Here is a 23,862-nt window from a genome sequence, read left to right as displayed (position 1 = left end):
TCTATTGTTTGAATTGTTTACCTCACTCATTGTTTTCCTATACTTTCTCAAATTGTAAACCAAGTAGATAAATATCGATAATAAATACAACAGATACAGTGCGAATATAATTTGTATTGCTAATATTCATAGCACTTACTAAAGACAGTACTATCAAACAATATGTAAAAAATTAAATCATTATTCATGTTGCACTATTCTAACCTAAGTGTCACTTTTGGATATGACTTCAATTAATTGCCTATTAATTTCACTATTAATTAATAGTTACATACCTACTTTATTTATTTAACTTAAGTTACAATTAGTTACCTATTTTATTTATTTCACTTAAGTTACAATTAGTTACAATCAATTATACAAAATATCAAACCATATTATACCCAACTAAATATATATAAATTGTCTAACTTTGTCTAGTTACAAAGTCCTATCACATTAACTAAGTTACTAAAACCTAAACATCTAAATTAATTATTCACTAAAAAATAAAACAAGAAAAAATTACTAATCTTAAAATCTAAATCTCCAGCCACATGCCAAGTAGCATTCAGTCTATTGATGTCTCTCTCGTGAACATATTTTCGGAGGCCATATTTACTTAAGGAACTCGAATTTAAGCGTTTAGAAACTAACAAAATTCTTAAAAATTATTCAAATACACAGCAATCTAGGCTGCTATGACCTTATATATACGTCTGAGTATATATCGGATGTTGAGACCCAAATTAGACAAATTGTATATATCTCAGATACTGAGATCCCTTTTTCAGTTGCCACATATCTCAGGTGCTCAGTCTCCAATCTCGATAATAACACATATCCTAGATGCATCCAAGATATATCTCGGCATCACTCGCATAGGGTGTCAAACGCCGAAATATGTTCAATTTTTTACTTATCTTTCGACATCCAAAATGTGTAAGATTACGCATTTTAAAAAATACTTCACATTTTATCTATTTTCATAATTTATACATTTATTTAATTTACATAAAAGATCCTTAAAATTACTATCTCATAAGAACATTTTTAATGTGTCGCTTTAGTTTAATTTTATTTTAAGTTTTATAATATAATATGTCACATTTATAATATGTTACATAAATATTTGTGAGATCATATATTATAAAATTTGATTTAACACTCAGTAAAAAATTTGTTATTCTAATAGTTAATTTCATTTAAATTTATTAATAACATTACAATGTTTATTTAATAAGTTTAATGAATATGTAAATAATTGCATTGTATTAGTGTTTTTTTTTAAATAATATGATATTATTAGTATTATTTTAAAAATTATATCTAATATAAATTTTAATTTCAAATGGTAAAAATTAAAAATAATATTAAAAAAATATCCTATTTAGATTGCTCTAAGTTGTAAGTTATAACTTATAACTACTAATGAATTTTGATTGAATGGCTGTTACTTACAATACTCCTATAATATTTGGAATTTTAAAATTCGGTGTGATTTAAATTTAAAAAATATCAAAATAAAAACTCTGGATCTATTTTAATTTTTTTTTGTTTTATTAAAAAAAATTACTTTCGACTCTCCCTCTCCTCTCTAACCCACTCGGTAAACATCATCATCTTATTGCTGTCGCGCCTCCGCCACTTGCTACGGCGCTGACGCCCTTCCGCAATGCCAACCTGAGGCAGAGATTCCGATTCCGGCGTTAACCCAAATTTTTGGATATCAACCCCGAATTTATGGAGAACGGTTCGAAGCCAGGAAGGAACAGAGGCGACGGCGTAGCTAAATTTTAATTTTAAAAAGTAATATAATCTTTTAAATAAAAATTTAGAATCTTTCAAACAATTAAACAACTCTTATCTTAAAAGAATATTTTATTTTTTAAAAATTAATTATAAAATTATTTTATTTTTTTAATAATTAAATTTTAATTAAAATTAAATAAATTTAATACTAAAAGATATTTTAGTTTTTTTTTATTTTTGTTATATTTTAATATCAACTCAAAAATAAAATAAATTTAAATTAAAATAAAAAAATTGTAACTAAACAAAATTTTAATGTTTTTTATTCTTTCTCTTTTTGATTATGGAGTCCTAAAACTCTGTGGATAGACATTTCTTTTCTATAATTAAAGAAGAAGAATGTTAGGGGCCAGCAACTTTTGTGATTTGTAGTCATCAAATAGTCATCAATGATGATTTTAATGGTGTGAGATTGGTGTGAGATTTCATCTAATGGCTCATTTTTTTTGCTGGTTATATACTGGTCAAAATTTAACAAAGTTGCTGCCCTCTAGAGTTTTCCATTAAAAAATACTAAAACTCTATTAATCTATTATTTTGAAATATCAAATCACATATTGAAAATCAAGTTTATCCTTGAATTAAGATTTGTTGCTTATTGAAACGATTTTCATTGGTTAAAACTTAAAAGTTAAAACCTTTGACCAAATTAACATTAACCGGAAAAAAAGCAAATCAATTGCTTCCCCATTTTTTAAAAATAACGGTTTCCAAAGTTACATTATTTCTAGGAACTGAGGGGAAAAAACGTGGGAAAATGCTCGTCTTTTTAAACGGATTGAAGAAATGTGCATATGAATCTTCTTCCTCGCCAAAAACCCTAATATCGGGACCAATAGCAATGAAGCAATCGAGCATGGAGAAGAAGAAGCTCAAGAGCATCAACGATCTCCTTCTTCCGGAGCTGATAGGAGCAATCTTACTGAGGGTTCCCATCAAACACCTTGTGTGCGTCAGGTGCGTTTCCAAGCTATGGAACACTCTCATTTCCGATCCCAATTTTGCAAAATCCCATCTTGATCACTCTCTCGCACCCTCCCATGGATGCCTCTTCCTCCAAAACAATTCTCACGCTTCCTCCGTTGACCTCGACGCACTGCTTCAAGATGATAATGATGGCGTTGATGTAATAGCCATCTCTCTCCCTTTCAAGAAGAAGCTACCTTTTGATGATTTCTGTCTTGTTGGTTCCTGCAGAGGGTTCGTACTCTTACACTGCGAACCACAGTTTTTTATCATATGGAACCCACTCACTGATTCCAGCAAAAGAGTTTCATACTCTCATATGGTTAATGCCGCAACAAGCTATGAACACTTCTCCGTTCGCGGTGAAGCGCTTCTATATGGCTTTGGTTATGATGCGTCACAAGATGATTATGTAATAGTTGTAGCATATAAGGGTAAAGACGGCGAAAACCATTTTGATCTGTTTTGTTTGAAAAGCAATTCATGGGTTAATCTTGATGCTGCACTTCCCAAATTACCGGAACGGGGGTAATTTGAAATCTAAGGGGTTGTTCTGTAACGGGGCTATTCATTGGTCTACTCATGAGTACTGTTTTCACATTCTTATCTTTGATATAAAGCGAAGGACTTTTTCAACCATATCTGGGCCGGAACAACTGGCATGCTCCTATCCAGGTATAGCCGTACTACGAGGCTGCCTAGCCTTGTATCATAACAATGGTGATAGCTGTAAGATTTACATATGGGTGATGCAAGAATATAAAGTGCAGTCGTCTTGGATCCTCTGTGAGATTCCCCTTGTATGCTTTAAGTTTAAGCCACTGTGCTTATCTGCTAATGGGGATATTATTGGAAGATCTTATCCTTGGGAGGGTGAAGTAGGGTTCTTTGTATATAATGTCAGAGGAGAGCTGCTCAAATATGTTAAATATCTTTATGGTGATCCTACCAGCCAAGTAAGGTCTATCGTGCATGTGTACTGTCCCTTGGCTCTCCCTAGCAACATCAAGCAGAAGAAGAGGAAGAAGGGTATGTAAAGTGTGCTTTACACCATTTTGTTGCTGTTAATTTTGCTTGTGTTATGATTGATTGAAACGATTTGACCATTGATGGTGAATTTGAAGTCCATTAAACCATGTCTTGCTTCTTATTGTCACGTCTCCCATTGAGGTTCTTTGAGATTAAAATTATCTCTGTTTTTCTTGTGTAATGCGGTGAATTTTACTGGTTGATCTTTTCTGCAGGTTCTTAGAATCACGAAGAAGTCAAACAAGGGAAGGGAATTAGGAGTAAATACGGGAAAAGCTTGGACACTTTGATTGTGTGGTAAATAAAGTGTAGGATTGGCAAGTTGAGCTAGAAAGGAACTCCTCAAAATTCTTATTCTATGATTGGGGAAAACTCAAGCATTTGAAAATGCAATTGAGTTTCTTCTTATTTAATTCAATATCTCTTTTGAATTATATATAATAGTAAACTAAGTAAAGTAATATTTCTGATGCTTTATTTTTCCTCTCCTATACATGTAGTTCAAGTTTTGGATTTGCTTCTTTATGTTTTATCTCTACCATATTTTATTAGTTGCGTTATCTTTGACTGATCTATCATTAGATTCCTGTTCTTATTCTTTCAATACTAATCCCTCTGTTTAAATGATTCTAAATGGCTTATATAAGTAATTGCCTTTTCTTCTATGCATTAATGGTTGGCGGAAACAATGTAATAGGTCGTACAATTTATATACAGAATAAAACACTTCGTTGTAAGATATATATGAGGAAAAGTCTAGGTGCCAGCAATTTTTGTGTTTTCTGGCAGCACTTAACCATCAAAACAAAAGTGAGTGATCTCACACCATTAAAAACACTATTGATGGCCAATTGATGGTTACAAAACACCAAAATTATTGGCCACCTAACATTCCTCATATATAAAATGTGAATTCCAACTTGAAAATTGTGAATTTATTGATTTGTCAATTCAGTTTTCTGAATTATTTTTCATTTGTCAATAGTGAGTTGTATTGGCTCATTAAGTTCCATTTTATGCATGTAAGTACATAAATATAAGCATTTAACCGTCTTGAATATAAGTCGAACAAAAGTGGATTGTTAAATATCATAAGACTAGTCCTACCTAGTTAAATATCTTGTGTATTTAATTGTTTTGAGTTTAGACTTTTATAATTTTTAGAATTACTACAAATTTTGTATTGTAAATTATGTTGTGGACATTAATATCAGTTTTGTATCTTTTATTTTTTCTATTTTCTTTAAGTTTTTATCTAAGTGTTTGTTTGGGCGCATTATTGAAAAAAGATTTTTTTTTTATTTTTTAGCGTGTTTGGCAAATTTCTAGTAGTAAAAGTAAAAGTACTAAAAAAATAAAAAAAAAGATCTTTTTTGAGAAGCTGTAAGTGCATGTTTGGGCGCCATTATTTTGTTAAAAAAAGATCTTTTTTCAATGAAAAAAGATCTTTTTTTATTTTTTAACGTGTTTGACAAATTTCTAGTAGTAAAAGTAAAAGCACTAGTAAAATCAAAAAAAGATCTTTTTTGAGAAGCTGTAATTTACATCTTTTTTTAAAAGATCTTTTTTCCTTAAAAAAAAGATGTTTTTCATGTAATAAATGAACAAAAAAGTACTTTTATACAGTTATACCCAAACATAATTGATAGATAAAAAGACTTTTTTACATGAGATATCCAAACATAAAATTACTTTTACTTTTCTATAAGATCTTTTAAAAAAAGATAACTCAAAAAAAGATCTTTTTTTAAAAGTTCACCCAAACAAGCCCTAATTTACATCTTTTTTTAAAAGATCTTTTTCTCTTAAAAAAAGATGTTTTTCATCTAATAAATAAACAAAAAAGTACTTTTATATCGTTATATCCAAACATAATTGATAGATAAAAAGATCTTTTTGCATGAGATATCCAAATATAAAATTACTTTTACTTTTTCATAAGATCTTTTAAAAAAAATAACTCAAAAAAAGATCTTTTTTTCAAAAGCTCACCCAACAAGCTCTAAGTATCATAACAGAGAAGACTACTTAATTTACTTGTTCCTATATTTTTTTTTATTTGGCTCTTTAATGATTAAAGATAAGGTAATGAATATGCAAGTAAAATTAGTTATGTAAAATTTAAAGATGTTTTATTTTATCAATTATATACACAAATATACACTTTTTTTTTAATCATGTTGTTAATGCAATTAGTTTTAAGTAGTTTTCTAGTAAATTATGATAGACATAGATAAAAATAAATTAATGCTTAATCACTTTGTATGTCAAACCACAAAAATTTAAAATAAAGAATGTAGCATAATTTTTTTAAGGTGATTTTTTACATACAAAATATACCAAACGAAAGACTTTTAAAAAAACAAAAAAAAAAAAGAGAGAGAAAATAAAACTATGGTATAAATTTATTAAGCACAGTATTTTGATTAAAAAAAAATTGGTTATTCGAATATTTTTATTTGATTAATTTATTATAGTATAAATATTTTGATGTTAATTGCACAGTATTTTGTGAAAGATAAAAGTAAAAAATATTAAATAAATAATTAGAATATAAGAGTGAAAAATATATTGAGTAGAAAAGTTTAACTTAGGGGATAAGTACAATTTTGGTCCCTCACGTTGAGGGTCAGAATCGAATCCGTCCCCGATGTATATTTTGATTTAAAATCGTCCTTAAAGTCGCATTTAAATTTAAAATCGTCCTTTATAACATTTTCGGACGCAAATGCCCTTGCGTCGTTATGAGGCTGTTATGATCATCGAAAATAATAATAAATATATATGTGTATATATAGGAAATTAAAATGAATGGAAAAGTTTAATAATGATACGTTGAATTGAGAAGAGGAAAGGGTAAAGCAGCGTGGAAGCCATTGTTGCAGAGCTCACCCTGAGGACCTGGTGGAGGGAGACAGCCATGGCTGCACGAAGCTCAACCTCGTCTCGAATCCCATCTTCGTCACAAGGTAGGCTGCTACTTTGTTCTCACGGTGAGAAGCCGGTGTTGCGAATCTCGGGGACCAAGGAGAACCCAGGTCGCAGATTTTGGGGCTGTGTCTACTTTGAGGTTTGTTTATTTACTTTTTCGCTGAAATCGGTCTTCTGGGCGTTGGAAGGGATGGTGATCTCTGTGGGTATGTGCAGGTGAAAGAAGGCTGCAATTTTTTTCGTTGGGCAGATCCAGATACAGAGGTGGAGTATTCAGAAATTGCTAGGTTAAGGAAGAAGCTTTCGATGATGAAATCAAGAACTCAAGTGGCAGAGTGGAAGCTGAAGTTCGTTGCAGTGTTAGGGTTTTTTGGGTGGGTTGGGTTTGTATGTTTGCTGTTGCAGAGTTGGTCTAAGGCAACGCAACAATGTCTCATTCCGTTGAACCTGGTTTGAAACATGTGTAGGTATATTTTGCTGTTGTTTTTGGTGGTGAGTTGGTCTGGGTGGGGTTTATGTATTGGGGGAGTTCTTGTCTGTGGCATGTTGAATGCATTTGAAGATGTAATATGACTGTCTTGTAAGCATGGTTGGATATTGATATGAGAGTGAAAGTTTTCAGTGGCAAAACATGATTTACATGACTGAACAATAATATTAACAGTGTCATTTAACTGGCAACAAGCTACAGTGTTTGACATGAAAATGGTAACAACCTTAATACATAGCAACCATAGTGTTTGACATTACCAGCACCTTAATATAAACTTAACTCAAAACAAGCTAACCATCAAAAGGATTGGCTGGGCTGAGAGCCAATATTTCACTACAACCAACAGTAGCACAAAGGCAACATATAAGCAACAAAAAGTAACAAAATATCCAAGCCAGTATTTCAGTACAACCACACTGGATTAACCAAAAGCTTAACACCAACATAAAACAAAATAAACAAACATGCTAAGTGTTCTGATTTCCCTAAAGCAATCCCCATTTTCTTGGAGGCAACTTTGCCATTAACTTCAGCTTCCTGGGAGAAACATGAGGTCCTCCAGTACAGCTAACAGAGTAGTGCCTAGTGGGTTGGCTTGATGCTGTGGCAAAGGATGGCTGAGATGCTGGAAGAACAGTGGAGGCTGGTTGTGATGATGAAGTTGGTGGATCAGGGTGGGCTGAAGGTGTGGGCTTCAAGGTCCCCTTGGGCCTGCCTCTAGGCCTTTTTGGTGGTGCTACAGTGTTGGACTGGGCTGAGCTTGTTGGCTGTGTTGCTGAAGCAACTTTTCTCTTCACAGTGAGCTTGGGAGTGGGCTGTGTAGATGCACTTTTCTTTCCTCCCTTAGCTGCTGGAGGGATAGAGTTGTTGCTTCCCCTGGATTGGTTGCCCTTGCTTTGTTTCTTGGAATTTTGGGCCTATGAAACATTTGCAGTCAATACAGAAGAACATAAGGCATGAGTAAAAAATTCTCAGACATGCAATGTAAAAAAATTTGATGAATATACCTCATTCTCAATAGGTTTAGGGCATCTGCTTTTATTATGCCCAACAACACCACATATAGAGCACCTCTGTTTCTCCCCCTTCCTGGACATGTGAGTGCGGCTGCTTTCTTCTTCATCTCCAGCAGCTGCCTTCCTTTTTTTGACTGGCCTGTGACTAGGTCTTCTGTATGGGGGAGGCATTACATCAGGATGTGGTGTAATCTCCCATAGGTCAGGGCCATTCAATGGGTGAATTACTGCCTCGTAGCACCTCAAGTATGCTTCTCTCTTGTAGCAGTCAGCCACATAAGGTTCCAACGGAAGCCCTTTGAATTTGATGCGCCCAATTGCATGGACACAAGGTATTCCACTCAACTGCCACCTTCTACAAGAGCACTCACAGGATCTTAAGTCAACAGTAAACTTATCTAACCCATTCATAACCTCATATGTCTGAGCAGCAGACCAATATGGACGCCAGTCACCAGCAGATCTAGACCTCTTCTCCAATTTGATTCTAATCCTAGGTAAGATTGTCCCTGCATACTTCTGAGCCAACTCCCTATTCTCTGCCCACCTAGTCATCAGTTTAACCCGGATCTCCTCTAACATTGTTAGTATAGGTTTCTCTCTAGCATCAACTATGGCAGCATTAAAGCTTTCAGACATATTGTTAACCAGTGTATCTACCTTAGAGTTATAGGTAAACCTAGATCTAGACCAATACATAGGGGGGATAGCAATTAGGTACCTATAGGCTTCCTGATTCACAGCCTTTAGTTCGGCCATGTTCTTCTCCCAGTCCCTCCAGTGAGTAGCCTTAGCACACCTCCACATTATTTGCTTCAAATGTAACCCTGGAAACCGTTTCCTGAAATTGCTGTATAGGTGCCTCACACAGAATCGATTCTCCACACCTGGTATAACAGTTTCGTATGCTGGCAACAAACCCTGTAAGCAGAAAATGGAGGACCAAATAGTCATTGATACTTGAGATAAAGTAATTCAGAGTTTCAATGTACATAAGTTAAATTTGGTTTAGGATTGCTTACTTTCTGCTGGTCAGACATAAAAGTAGTTCTTCCCATCTTCTCAACACCAATGTCAGTTGCAAGATGACTAAGGAACCAAGTCCATGAGTCCTTGGTCTCAGCCTCTACAACTGCATAGGCAACGGGCAACATTTGATCGTTTGGATCCCAACCAATGGCAGTGAGCAGTTGTCCCCCCTGTGGTGTCTTCAAAAAACAGCCGTCTAGACCGATAAAGCTCCTACAATGGTTGAAGCTCTGCTTGCATGCTTCCAAGCAGATATATATCCTCTGAAAGATACAGCAGCTGGTTTGTGATGAGGCAACCTCGTTTTCAACTTCAGGGTACCTTTGCACTTGTAAGCGAACAGATGTCCCAGGATTTGCCCGCATCAGCTCATGTGCATAATCATATATCCTCTTATACTGTTCTCGAAAGGTTCCCTGGATTTCATCAAGTGCAATCTGCTTTGTCCTCGTTGCCATTGACTTGGTGACAGTCAAGTTCCACTTTTTTTGAGCCTTTGAAACTAACTCCCTAATCTTCACCCTCGGATTTGATTCCACTTTCTTCTTGAATGCCTTCCCTAGCCATCTAGAGTGCAAAATCCCCACCCTGTGTGTTTGTGTACACGTGTGAGTCAAGTTCATGCTACGAAGCTGCCAACTATCCTCTTCTTTCATCTTCGCAGCATACAGCCAAAACGGACACTTGCCAGTGCAAACTGCCCTTACCCTCTGCAGATCACACTTTCTAAATGTGATTGCCCGAGCCCTCTGCACAGCATATGCAGTCACAGTGTCCTTGAACTCTTCCCTTGTAGCATACACTGTGCCCACTTCCCACTTGTACTGGCTCATGTCTTTTTGATGCTTGTGAACTGGATAACTCTGTCCCTGGTGGTCTGAGTCTGACCCTAAACCTCCAACCTCGTGGTCATCCTCTACTTCATCACTCCCTGCTCCATCTTCATCCTCAAAGTTTTCAGTTGCAACCCTCTTATTTTTCACTGCCCGACTTTTTTCATTCAGCACATTAACATCTTCAAATCCACTGACAGCAGGATCAAGCTCATCTTCACTGCTGGTAAAGTGTAAATCATCTTCAGTCTCTTCCTCTTCCTCAGATGGTTCGTACTCTGAATCAAAGCTATCACTATCACTATAGTTACCCATATTAGCATCCAGATTAGCATCATCACCACCCTCTGTATTCTCGGCCCCAGAGATATCAGCAGCTGCATCAGATTTTTTTGAACCAGCATCTTCTCCTCCATACACAACCAGCTGTTGTCCCACATCATCCATCCTATGACCCCCCCCCCCAACATCAATGTATCCACAAGCAGGAAACACCTGCTCTTCCTCAACCTTGTGCACTACATACAACTCAACATAATCCCTTACCTCAGCTATTTTGCACATAGCAATAGAATCTGCATCAAACTTAAACAGCTTCAAATTTTTCTCCAAGTCTTCATGTGTTGGATCCTTGAACCATAACGAAGGGATATTCTCCTCCACATATCCAAACTGCTTTAACTCCGCATAAGCTTCAAATACGGACCACCGATCACCATCAATTTCTTCTATCATTGTGGTTTCTCCCCCCACATACTCTAACGGCCCATTCCGATAGGTAAAAAACCCCCCATGGTAGACTTTCAGTTTAAAGTATGCCATTGGCTTCTCCAACAACCTATACACAGTGCCATATCACAGAAATAGAAGAAAAAATTAAAACCTAAACCACACAATGATCTTTATTACTACTCTCAGAAACTGGTAAACAGCTACACATACCTGACAGAATGTGCACGACCCTGCCTTTCAGTAGACCAGACTCGGCTGCGATCTTCACTCCAAGAGCACCTTCTAGCGTTTCTGAATCTTCCCTAGGGCACGGTGGAACAACATTGGTGAGATGAGACGTTATGATTAATGTTGGGTTTAAGTTGAGGGTTAGAAAGCATATGAAGCGGTGAGGTGTTTCGCGCGAAACACAAAAACTTCAGAAGGGTATCATCGTCATTTATAAAAAATTTACTTCTTAAAGGACGATTTTAAATTTAAATGCGACTTTAAGGACGATTTTAAATCAAAATATACATCGGGGACGGATTCGATTCTGACCCTCAACGTGAGGGACCAAAATCGTACTTATCCCTTAACTTAGATTGATTTGTTACCGAATTAAATAAAAATATTAAATAAATCTAATTTTACTATTTTATACACTTTTCAAAATAAATCCTTAAAAATAGGACGTATATATTTTACTTTTATAAAATTTAGAATAGTTTAATAAATATCCTTTAAATATTATTATTTATTTAATTTTTTTAATATTAATTTAAAAAAATTAAAACAAACACATTTAAATATATTTATTATCTTTTTTTAATTTAAAAAAAATCTAAAAGACAGAATAATTAAATTAAAATTTAAATTTTAAATTTTAAATTTTTTTAACACTAATATACCATGAACAAAACCTTAAATATTTTTTTAAAAACAGATTTCAACTAACCACCTCTCCTCAGTGGTAACTAAAGAAAACCTTTCGTCTTCTCCCGCACCGCGCACCTCCCCCGCGACGAGCTCCCCCTCCCCCTGCGAAGAACTTCTCCATCCGGAGAATCGAAGTTGAGTGAATTGGTATATGAATTGAAAAAAGCTCAGCAATCCAAGCATGGATAAGAAGAAGAAGCTGAAGCACACGGTGAACAAAGCAAAAGAGCAATCGAGCATGGGGAAGAAGAATCAGAATGACAAGAGCAAGAGCATTCACGACATCCTCCCTCTTGACCTGATTCACATAATCCTTCTGCGGGTGCCGATCAGACATCTCGCTCGCCTCAGGTTCGTTTCTAAGCTCTGGTGCTCTCTAATTTCTGATCCTGACTTTGCGGCATTGCATTTTCATCATTCCCCTGTTGCCACCAAAGCATGCTTCTTCGTGGAAAAAGATACTATGGCTGACTTGGTTTACTTAGACGACAACAATGCATCACAAAAAGAGGTATGTCCCCCTTTCCAAAAGAAAGCACGTTCTGGTTTTCTGGTCTTGGGATCCTGCAGAGGCTTTATTCTCTTACATCGAGACCCACATTTTCTTGTGGTATGGAACCCACTCACTGGAACCAGCAAAAGAATATCCTACTCTCATATTGTTCATCGTAGTAAGCCCCCTGCCCCTTGGATTGCCTACGGTGTGTATCTGCATGGATTTGGTTATGATGCATCACAGGATGATTACTTACTTCTTGTAGCTTGGTGCGATTGCAAAGGACAATATCATTTGGATTGCTTTTCCTTGAGAACCAATTCATGGATTAATCTTGATGCTGCTGTCCCCAAACTCTTGGGTCGTCATTACTGGCATTCTGGTGGGTTGTTCTTTAATGGCGCTGTTCATTGGGTGCCTTTCGAACTTAATGATTACAGGGATGCTATTGTTATCTTTGATCTCAAGGAAATGACTTTTTCAACTATATCTGCGCCAGAACAACTGTCATGCTCTTGTCCAAGTGTTGCCTTACTCGGAGGCTGCCTAGCTTTGTCTTCTCGCAATGATGATTGCCGTAAGACTGACATATGGGTGATGAAAGAATATAAAGTGCACTCATCTTGGACTCTCTATCAGATTCCTTGCAAGGACTTCCGGCCTCTGTGCTTATCTAGTAATGGGGATATTATTGGAAGAGGTTATATTTACTGTGGAAAAACAGGGTACTTTATATATAATGTCAGAGGAGACCTGCTCAGGCATTTTAAAAATCTGTGTTGTCAACTTTCCTACCGTCCCAATACTGTGTATACAGCGAGTCTCTTGCCACTCCCTAGTGACATTAAAGATAAGGATAATAAGAAGAAGATGAAGAAGGAAATCGGCATGTAATCATTCTCCTATGCTTTGCACGAAGCTATTCCTGTTTGTTTTCATTGCATTTTGCATCAAGTTCCAATCAAATGTGTCTTTTGTTTCTGGACGCTGAAATTTGAATTTATCAATGCTTAGGAATCATTGATCACTCTCTTGCTTCTTGTAGTCCGGGCTTGCGGTGCAGTTTTGAAGCTTAGATTATTTTCATGTCTAAAACTTTGTCTTTTACCTGACCCTCTTTTTTTTGCAGGCCATCAAGTTCACCATGAATATTTTGAACAACCTGATGTTGCTAAAGGTTAGCATCAAACAAAGAAAGAGAATTAGGAGCCAACATACAAGTGAACAGCTTGACACATGGGGAAGAAGAACATTTGAAAAGTGCAAATGAAGTTTTGTTGGTTATGCAAAACTTTAGATGTTTTATTTCTTAGTTGGTTATGTAAAACTTTAGATGCTTTATTTTGCAGATTGCATAATGTACTTTTCTTTTATCATGTCAAAACCTTATGAATCCAATCCTAGAAGTTTTAATTGTAGATTCTTTTGGGAATAATACATTTCTCCTGCAAACTTGAGATGCTAGGTGTGGAGTCTATTGAATTTGTCAAATGAATCTCTTGTAAAATTTCTATTTATCTCTGTTTTATGGAGCATTGACATTCCTTAATCCATATGATGTTTCTTGCAAGTAAACAATCATATTCTCAGGAAAACTTAACAACATGAAAATCAATCCACTACGCATGAAAATTTTAAATCATCTAACATTAAATTTGATTGTTTTAAAACCTGGATTATTAATTCTTATTGTTATGAAAATTCTTATATTAAACTTACTGCTTAATTAAGGAATATATAGTAGAGGTGTTACTGAAACTACTTAAACACGTTTTAAAAGGATAGGTCCTACATTATTCCTGATTGGTTTTATTACTTTGTGATCAATAAAAGTACTGAGCAAGATGCATTGTGCATCAAGTTGCATTCAGATGTGAGTTTTGACTATTCATGGTGAAACTTGATGTATCAAATGCTAGGGGAATCATTAATAGCTGTCTTGCTTCCTACAATAAAAGTACTGTGGTGAGGTATGCTTCGTTGTTGTGCTGAGTGCTATGCCTTGTTGAGTGGAATGGTGCAACTACTTTAATTTGATTTGAAGAAAAGGAACTTCTCGGAGATATTTGTTCCTGGACAAGCGAAGTGTAGCAGAATATTTTTATATGGATGGTGGCGAAACTATGATATGATCTTATGGGTGATGAAACAGGGGAGGCTACAACATTATCCACGTTTTTTTTTTCTTTTTTCTAGTTTGACTATTAATAAATCTGATAAGAAGATGAAAAAAGATATTTAACAATGTCTCATGTTTTGCAACTACTTCAGAGCTTGCTTGGTTACCTACTTTCACTTCACAATGAGAAATTAAATTATTTTTTAAATGCACTTTCTTTTAGTCACCAAAAAAATGCACTTTCTTTTAGAGCAACATTAAAATTTGGTTAAATTTATGATTTATTTGGTTGGTAAAAATATATTTTATTTAAAGTTTTAGTATTTTTTATTTATAGGATTTCATGAGAAAAGAAAAAAAATTAGAAATATAATAAAAAAATTTTTAGCTAAACTGATCTTTGTTATTGTCAAATGTCAACACTTAAGAGGCTGAAACAAAAGAAAAAGCTAAGCATTTATTTATATTGTTTTTTTTTTTTTTTTTGCATTTAAGGGGTGGTAATAGGATAAATATGAGAGAATTTTGTCCAATTCGATCTTGTTCTGCCATATAATAACTTGTATAAAATTCTTCTTGTTTTTATATACGAATAATAAAAAATTAAACTTTAACCTATTTTGCAGATATTCATCATTTCTGTCCTTATAATTATTAAAATCTAATAAATAAAATTAAATTTATTTAACTATCATCACATGTATAATATAAATTAAAATTAAAATTTAAAAATAATATAATGTTATTAATTATTTTACTAATTATCATCAGATGTATAATATAAATTAAAATTAAAATTTAAAAATAATATAATATTATTAATTATTTTACTAATTATTTTATATATATATATATATATATATATATATATATATATATATACACTGGTACGGATAAAAGTATGTATTATTTAAATTCAATCTTCGCTCTATCCCATTAGAAACGCAATCCAACTAAAAATTTGCTCTACTCGGGCGAATAGTTACCCCATCAGATAAGTAGAAACAGGATAAGTATCAGCTTTGGAGAGGGGTTTTCTTTTTGTGTAACACCCTACTAAACAGAGCTTTATGTCTAGGACATAAATCAAAGGTGGTGAGGCGCTACGATTTCTAAAACAAAAATACGTAAATAGATATATATGAGGAATAGTTTAACTAGGAGGTTTGGAAGAAAAGATGAACAAAACAAGACCGAAAATACGTCACACTCGAAAAGCGATAAGATAGAAGGCTTATACAAAAAACCAAAAAGACAAGTATATAAACTGAGTTTCAAAATATAGATACATAAGCAAGCTCTAAACTCGACCTGCGAAGCAATGGTCGGCTAGAATATATATATATATATATAATGGGGAATCTATACACATATATAAACATAAACAAAATACAACACCAGGTTCCAAGATAGCTGTTCGCTTCAAGAGTTACCAAAATGCTTAGTGCGGTGCCTCGTGTCCTGCATCTAAAAACAACAACATATGTATGAAATGAGAATCGGAGGTTCTCAATATGGTAAAGGTGCCCACATAGATAATATATAAGGTCTTGGAAAAGTTATAGGCAATCCTAAAACTTCGATACCTATATTCAAAACTTAGAGTTATACTTTAAATCAGAAATCAGGTAAACTATCTAAGGTACTCAGGTTCTAATCCAAATATAACTTAACACTTCAATCTCACTCTCCTCAATTCCTCCAAATCACCAGTGGAACAACTCTCAGTGTCACCTCAACTAACATGAGGGATCTCTCAGTTGAATAGACATATAATACAGACAAGAAAAATATAGATAGAATGCAGTTACAGCAAGTAAATCAGATATCGGTTAGTCACAGACAAGCACATAGGCAATCCAAAACAAATCCATAGACAAATAAGTCATACAAATGCATATGATGCATGTCTATCCTATGATTAATGAGCTAATTTATCAATTATATAATCAAACTTGACATATCTGGTAGCTAATCTAGACACTGTTTCTGTGTTGCGCAATAATACCATTAGAGGGAATACGTGCCCTGTCATCATTAGAAGGATTATGTGCCCTGCCACCATTAGAGGGAATAAGTGCCCTGTAACCCTTACAACCAGAGAGAAAATATAGACATACTTGTCATCAATAATCTTTAATCATGTCTCATCTATCATAATCATTCAATTTCATAATCAAAATCATTTTTCATCATTTTCCTTCCTCATCTCTTTTTCGGAGCAAGTGGACAATGCCACTGCCTCTTACCCAGGGTCTCAACTCTTAATCAAATTCAATTTCATTTTCAAATACATTTCTCAATATCATTCAATTTCATTCAAAAATCATACTTTAAAATCATAATTTCATCATTCTTAATTCTCTATGCGTACGCACACTTTGAGAAAACTCTTCTGAGAGTGCGTACACACAACCTTATGCATATGCACACTGCCATGTTTTTCAATGAAAACTTTGTTTTTAATCGTTTTACCTTCCTGACAAGCTTGCAAATATCCATAACACTTGTTTAAAACCTTTTTTTTCCAATTTTAGGGTCTTGAATTAAGGGAGAAAACAATAAATAAATAAAAAAGAGATATTTTAGTTATGAGTTTAGAGCCGGTGACATATATTTTGGAAGGATTGTGTAAATTCTCCCTTGAATTGGTGAATGTTGAGTTGTGAAGTATATGGTAGAAGAGATTTTTGGAAAATGGGAATGCTTATGATGAATTTGAGAAATTGGAAACCGGTGATGGTTATGATGAGTTAAGAACTTGAAAATGAATGATGAAATTATTGGATTATATGAGAGTGTGCGGGATGGCGTGGTAGTTTTTTTTGCTGCAAGAGTGTACCAAGCACTATATCCTTGGAATGATTTATGGTGAGACAGTTGTTGTTGATTCCTTCTCTGCTGCATGAGTGTGCATGGCGTATATCTTTGGCGTGGCAGATTATCTGCTGTAAGAGTGTGCAGGGTCTATATCCCTGGCGTGACAGATTTCTCTGCTGCATGAGTGTGTGGGGCCTATATCCCTGGCGTGGCAGGTTTATGGTGAAACAGTTGTTGTTGATTCCTTCTCTGCTGCATGTGCAGGGCCTATATCTCTGGCGTGGCAGATTCTCTGCTGCATGAGTGTGCAAGGCCTATATCCTTGGCGTGGCAGATTTTTCTGCTGCATGAGTGTGCGGGGTCTATATCCCTAGCGTGGCAAGAAGGCTACATCCGGGAGGATGTGTCGGGTTGACATTAATAGACCGACAAGTGATATCACCAGCCAATAGGATATACATTCATCATATGCATCTTCTATATGCTTGTTTGCTTTGCTTAACTTTAGTTATGCCTAAATGAATAGGACGTATATATTTTATTTTTATAAAATTTAAAATAATTCAATAAGTATCTTTTAAATATTGTTATTTATTTAATTTTTTTAACATTAATTTAAAAAAACTAAAACAAACACATTTAAATATATTTATTATCTTTTTTTAATTTAAAAAATCTAAAAAATAGAATAATTAAATTAAAATTTAAAATTTAAAATTTAAAATTTCTTAACACTAATATATCATGAACAAAACCTTAAATATTTTTTTAAAAACAAATTTTCAACAAACCACCTCTCCTCAGTGGTAACTAAAGAAAACATTTCCTGTGTGAAAACTGAAAAACCAGGCTGCAGCGCCTCCCCTCCTTGCCACGTTCGTCTTCTCCCGCACCGCGCACCTCCCCCGCGACGAGCTCTCCCTCCCCCTGCGAAGAACTGCTCCATCCGCGACGCGCAGCTCCATAGGCGACCCGCAGCTTCCCCGCACACCTCTTTCGACCTGGGTCTCCTCCAAGCTCCAGCGTCGCGATCCTTCTTCGTCTAAGGTAATTCTGCTTGAACAACTATGTATGATTGGGAGTTTTGTAAAATGAATATACTGTAGATGTGCTAAACTCTAATTTTTAAAGAATAAGACCATCTCCAGTAGGGAACTCATCCCAATTCCTGTTTATGGCCCACCTGTCATAAAAAGTAACTCCACATCAGCTTTTGCGTCATAAACAATAAATAGGAACTCAAAGCATCTCTCTCTTCTCCATTAGGAGGAACTAACTTTAGTCCCTATTGTGGTCCCACTTAATTAATTAATTAAAATACTTAAAATTAATATAATTAATTTTTTTCGATAATATTATTTAAATTTATAAATTTAAAAATAATTCATTATTAAAAGATATTAATATTAAATAAATTCATATATAATAATAATACACAATATATAATTTGAAATTATACTAATTTATAGTTTTGTGTTTACAATTGCTAATTTTAATAATATCATTAGTATTTTAAATTTTTAAAATAAAAATAACCAACTCAACTAAAAATTATTTTATAAGGTATAAAAATTAAATTTATTTTTTAATGTAAGTAAATTTAATTAATTATAATTTAATATAATAATATAAATAATATTTAATATTAATTATAATATAAATAATTAATATAAATTATTAATTAAATAAAAATTTAATTATTTAATATAATTTTTATTATAATTATTACTAATTTAATTATTATTTAATTATTTAATTATTTCAGATTTTATATTATTATTTTTTTATAATAACTTGCCAAATGGCAAGTTATTATTGGTTAATTTGAGTCCCTGCTTAGAGGGACTCCCTTACCTTGATCCTTGTGCGGGAACTCACTCCTCCTCTCCTCCAATGGTTAGAGTTCCTATATGTCAGAAAAAAGTCAAAGAAGAACTCACCATTGGAGATGCTCTAAGTAGCATTTTTGAATTCAGAAACTTACCTAATAAAATTTGTTTGGAACAAAAATATTCGATAAGATATTTTTTATTGCCCCATTTAAAAGATAACATTTTTTTTCCCAATAACCAATCCAAAACTAACCCTTTTTTGTTTTTTCAAGGCAATTTCAAGACCGGAGAATCGAAGTTGAGTGAATTGGTATATGAATTGAAAAAAGCTCAGCAATCCAAGCATGGATAAGAAGAAGAAGCTGAAGCACACGGTGAACAAAGCGAAAGAGCAATCGAGCATGGGGAAGAAGAATCAGAATGACAAGAGCAAGAGCATTCACGACATCCTCCCTCTTGACCTGATTCACATAATCCTTCTGCGGGTGCCGATCAGACATCTCGCTCGCCTCAAGTGCGTTTCTAAGCTCTGGTGCTCTCTAATCTCTGATCCTGACTTTGCGGCATTGCATTTTCACCACTCTCCCGCTGCCACCAACGCATGCATCTTCATGGAAAAAGACACTATGGCTGACTTGGTTTATTTAGACGACAATGATGCATCACAAAAAGAGGTGTGTCCCCCCTTCCAAAAGAAAGCACCTTCTGTTTTTGTGGTCGTGGGATCCTGCAGAGGCTTTATTCTCTTCCATCGAGACCCACATTTTCTTGTGGTATGGAACCCACTCACTGGATCCAGCCAAAGAATTTCCTACTCTCATATCGTTCATCGTAGTAAGCCCCCTGGCCCTAGGATTCGCTACGATGTGTATCTGCATGGATTTGGTTATGATGCATCACAGGATGATTACTTACTTCTTGTCGCTTGGTGCGATTGCAAAGGACAATATCATTTGGATTGCTTTTCCTTGAGAACCAATTCATGGATTAATCTTGATGCTGCTGTCCCCAAACTTTTGGGTTTTCGTTACTGGCATTCTGGTGGGTTGTTCTTTAATGGCGCTGTTCATTAGGTGCCTTTCGATCTTGAAGATTACAGGGATGCTATTGTTATCTTTGATCTCATGGAAATGACTTTTTCAACCATATCTGCGCCGGAACAACTGTCGTGGTCCTCACCAAGTGTTGCCCTACTCGGAGGCTGCCTAGCCTTGTCTTCTCCCAATGATGATTGCCGTAACACTGACATATGGGTGATGAAAGAATATAAAGTACACTCATCTTGGACTCTCTATCAGATTCCTTGCAAGTACTTCCGGCCTCTGTGCTTATCTAGTAATAGGGATATTATTGGAAGAGGTTATACTTCCTGTGGTAAAACAGAGTACTTCATATATAATGTCAGAGGAGACCTGCTCAAGCATTTTAAAGATTTGTGTTGTCAATTTCCCCACAATCGCCGTCCCTATACTGTGTATGTAGAGAGTCTCTTGCCACTCCCTAGTGACATTAAAGATAAGGATAATAAGAAGAAGATGAAGAAGGAAATTGGCATGTAATCATTCTCCTATGCTTTGCACGAAGCTATTCCTGTTTGTTTTCATTGCATTTTGCATCAAGTTCCAATCAAATGTGACTTTTGTTTCTGGATGCTGAAATTTGAATTTATCAATGCTTGGGAATCATTGATCACTGTCTTGCTTCTTGTAGTCCGGGCTTGTGGTGCACTTTTGAAGTTTAGATTATTTTCATGTCTAAAACTTTGTCTTTTACGTGACCCTTTTTTTTTGCAGGCCATCAAGTTCACCATGAATATTTTGAACAACCTGCTGTTGCTAAAGGTTAGCATCAAACAAAGAAAGAGAATTAGGAGCCAACATACAAGTGAACAGCTTGACACATGGGGAAGAAGAACATTCGAAAGGTGCAAATGAAGTTTAGTTGGTTATGCAAAACTTTAGATATTTTATTTCTTAGTTGGTTAAGCAAAACTTTAGATGCTTTATTTTGCAGATTGCATAATGTACTTTTCTTTTATCATGTCAAAACCTTATGAATCCAATCCTAGAAGTTTTAATTGTAGATTCTTTTGGGGATAATACGTTTCTCCTGCAAACTTGAGATGCTAGGTGTGGAGTCTAGTGAATTTGTCAAATGAATCTCTTTTAAAATTTCTGTTTATCTCTGTTTTATGGAGCAATGACATTCCTTAATCCATATGATGTTTCTTGCAAGTATCCAATCATATTCTCAGGAAAACTTAATACCATGAAAACCACTAATGAAAAATTTAAGTCATCTAACATTAAATTTGATTGGTTTAAAACCATAGATTATTAATTCTTATTGTTATGAAAATTCTTATTAGGGGTGCACATGGGTCGGGTGAAGCCGAGTTTGATGTGACCCAGACCCGGCCCGAAATATACACCGGGTCTATTTATTAGACTCGAACCTAGATCCAATGAAACCAATACACTTTCGGGCCACAATTATACCGGGTGAAAACCGGACCGTTAACATTACATTACGTTGATACCTTCTTGTAAGCTAGCATGTAAAAATATCCAAATTTCCAAGACTCCAACCATTAGTTAACATGGTAAAATTCACTTAGAAAAATATAACAAGAACCAATCCTTCTTCAAAATTAAAGCATAACCACAATCAATACTAAAGCATAACCACAATCAATACTAATATTGTCTAATAATACCAAATATTTAAATCAATACAAATAACACAATCTTATGTATTAGTCTAAAGTCTTATGCATTCTAAACATAAAACATTAATTTATAGTCTTATAATGACTAATAACACAAAATATTAAGGTTTACAATATTTAAATTCCACATAAGAATAATCATGATCCATCACTAATAACACAATATTAATTGTGTATGATGACCGGGCCATCGGGCCGACTTCGGGTGACCCGAGCTATGGCCCGGACCCAACCCGAAATAATGACTGGGTCTATTTTTGAGACCCGTACCCGACTCTAAACCCGATGAAATTATACCAAATTAGTCCTTAAAGTGTTCGGAACTGGGTCGGGCCGGGTCTGTGCACCCCTAATTCTTATATTAAACTTACTGCTTAATTAAGAAATATATAGTAGAGGTGTTAGTGAAACTACTTAAACACGTTTTAAAAGGATAGGTCCTACTCTGCTATTCTTTGCACTACATTATTCCTGATTGGTTTTATTACTTCGTGATCAATGTAAAAGTACTGAGCAAGATGCATTGTGCATCAAGTTGCATTCAGATTTGAGTTTTAACTATTCATGGTGAAACTTGATGTATCAAATGGTAAGGGAATCATTAATAGCTGTCTTGCTTCCTACAATCTAGTATTGTGGTGAGGTATGCTTCGTTATTGTGCTGAGTGCTATACATAAATATACTTTTTCTTATTAATTGTATACTTTCAGTTAAGATGTTGGCTTTGGCAACACTTTAAATAATTTTTTGTTGATGTGTATTCTTTGTAATATTATTAGGTACATCACAATGAAATAAGACTCGTAAGATTTATCTTAATGTCATACAAGTAATCAATGTGACTGATAAAATTTTTTGCTAGCCAATTAATTGCTACCCATACAAAGCAAAATTGAGAACTAGTGAACTCTATTTAAAAATTTGTCGCTAGCTTACAGGTTGTTACATGTATAAGGCGAAATTCGAATTTTCGCCATTTACTTAAACTGACTAGTGAGCTAACCACCAAACAACTCCAACTTCATTGAAAGGTTCAATGCATGAAAGAGCATGGTTAATGTTTGGGCGTCTGGGAGTTTATGAAGCCAAAATCCTAGCTATATATGTATGGAACAATTCTATATCTAATTTAACTTAGTCCATTTCCATTTACCATAATGAACAAGAATGAGTTTTGCTTAAAATAGTTAAAATATGATTCTGAATTTTGTAATAATTTGTGAAAATTTTATTGTTTGTGGGGAAATTAATCATCATTGGCAACAACTGCCGGCTATTGAGTAGGGATGTTCATGGATCAGATCTAATCTACATATCTGCCGTATTTATCTGAATCCAATCCGAAAATTGAGGCTATGGATTTGATCCGAAAATTGAGGCTATGGATTTGATCCGCAAGGCTATCGGATCAGATCCGCACACTTATAGGATCAGATTGCGGATTTTATGCAAGTATTCGTATATCCGTTCAGCATACGCACGGATCCACAAAAATAAATAAATAAATAATTAAAATTCTTCTTATATTTAATTTCAACTAATAATTATCATATATGTTGTATTATTTTAATTTTATTATTTAAGAAAAGTATGTTTAATATTATTTTAAAAGAAAACATATTTAAAAGAGTAGAAAATAGGAATTTTATTAATATTTTTTTAATAAAAATAAGTGTTTAAAAATATTTTTGTGTTTTGCGGATATATCCGATATCCTATATCATCATATCCGTAAATGTGCGGATCGTATCCAAGTTTAAAAACCGCAGATATTAAGTCCATCTGATGATTCTAGTGCGGATCGGATCTAGATTTTCATCATATCAAATCCGATCCGATCCGCGTTCACCCCTACCATTGAGGAAGTAGGAGATTGAATACTATGCTATGTTGGCCAAAGGTTGGAGTTTACGTTACAATGAAAGTAAGTTCTTAATCTTATACCTCCCATCTTCTGCTGTTTCTCTTAAATGTTATGATAGCTTGCATTACAAGTCCCAAATTACTTACTTTGATGTAATATTCATATAGCATATTACGTTATTCCACCTTGGAACATTACTCAGTGCCATATAAAAAAACTGGTCTAGTCTTATACTATACATAAGTCTCAAGTAGAAAGAGTATC

At 34.4% G+C, this 23,862-nt stretch overlaps 1 protein-coding gene and 2 pseudogenes across 2 annotated transcripts; all 3 read left to right on the top strand.

Moving 5' to 3' along the window:
- The first annotated feature begins 2,542 nt into the window (after nt 1-2,542).
- Nucleotides 2,543-4,309, top strand: LOC107638183 (F-box/kelch-repeat protein At3g06240-like; annotated as a pseudogene). The gene is made up of 2 exons (XR_015881055.1): nt 2,543-3,786; nt 4,002-4,309. The product of XR_015881055.1 is annotated as an F-box/kelch-repeat protein At3g06240-like (transcript).
- Nucleotides 4,310-11,787: 7,478 nt separating this feature from the next.
- On the top strand, nt 11,788-13,616 carry LOC107638184 (F-box protein CPR1-like). The gene is made up of 2 exons (XM_021122193.2): nt 11,788-13,124; nt 13,364-13,616. Exons 1-2 carry the CDS (start codon nt 11,920-11,922, stop codon nt 13,380-13,382), a joined length of 1,224 nt encoding a protein of 407 aa, XP_020977852.2. The 5' UTR covers nt 11,788-11,919; the 3' UTR covers nt 13,383-13,616.
- A 5,703-nt stretch (nt 13,617-19,319) lies between these two features.
- Nucleotides 19,320-20,820, top strand: LOC107638181 (F-box protein CPR1-like; annotated as a pseudogene).
- Nucleotides 20,821-23,862: the final 3,042 nt, after the last annotated feature.

The sequence above is a fragment of the Arachis ipaensis genome, chromosome B4, assembly GCF_059453495.1.
Source record: "Arachis ipaensis isolate K30076 ecotype BB chromosome B4, ASM5945349v1, whole genome shotgun sequence".
NCBI classification, from domain to species: Eukaryota; Viridiplantae; Streptophyta; class Magnoliopsida; order Fabales; family Fabaceae; genus Arachis; species Arachis ipaensis.
Note: the sequence above shows the minus strand (reverse complement) of the source record. Positions and strands in the feature narration are given on the sequence as shown.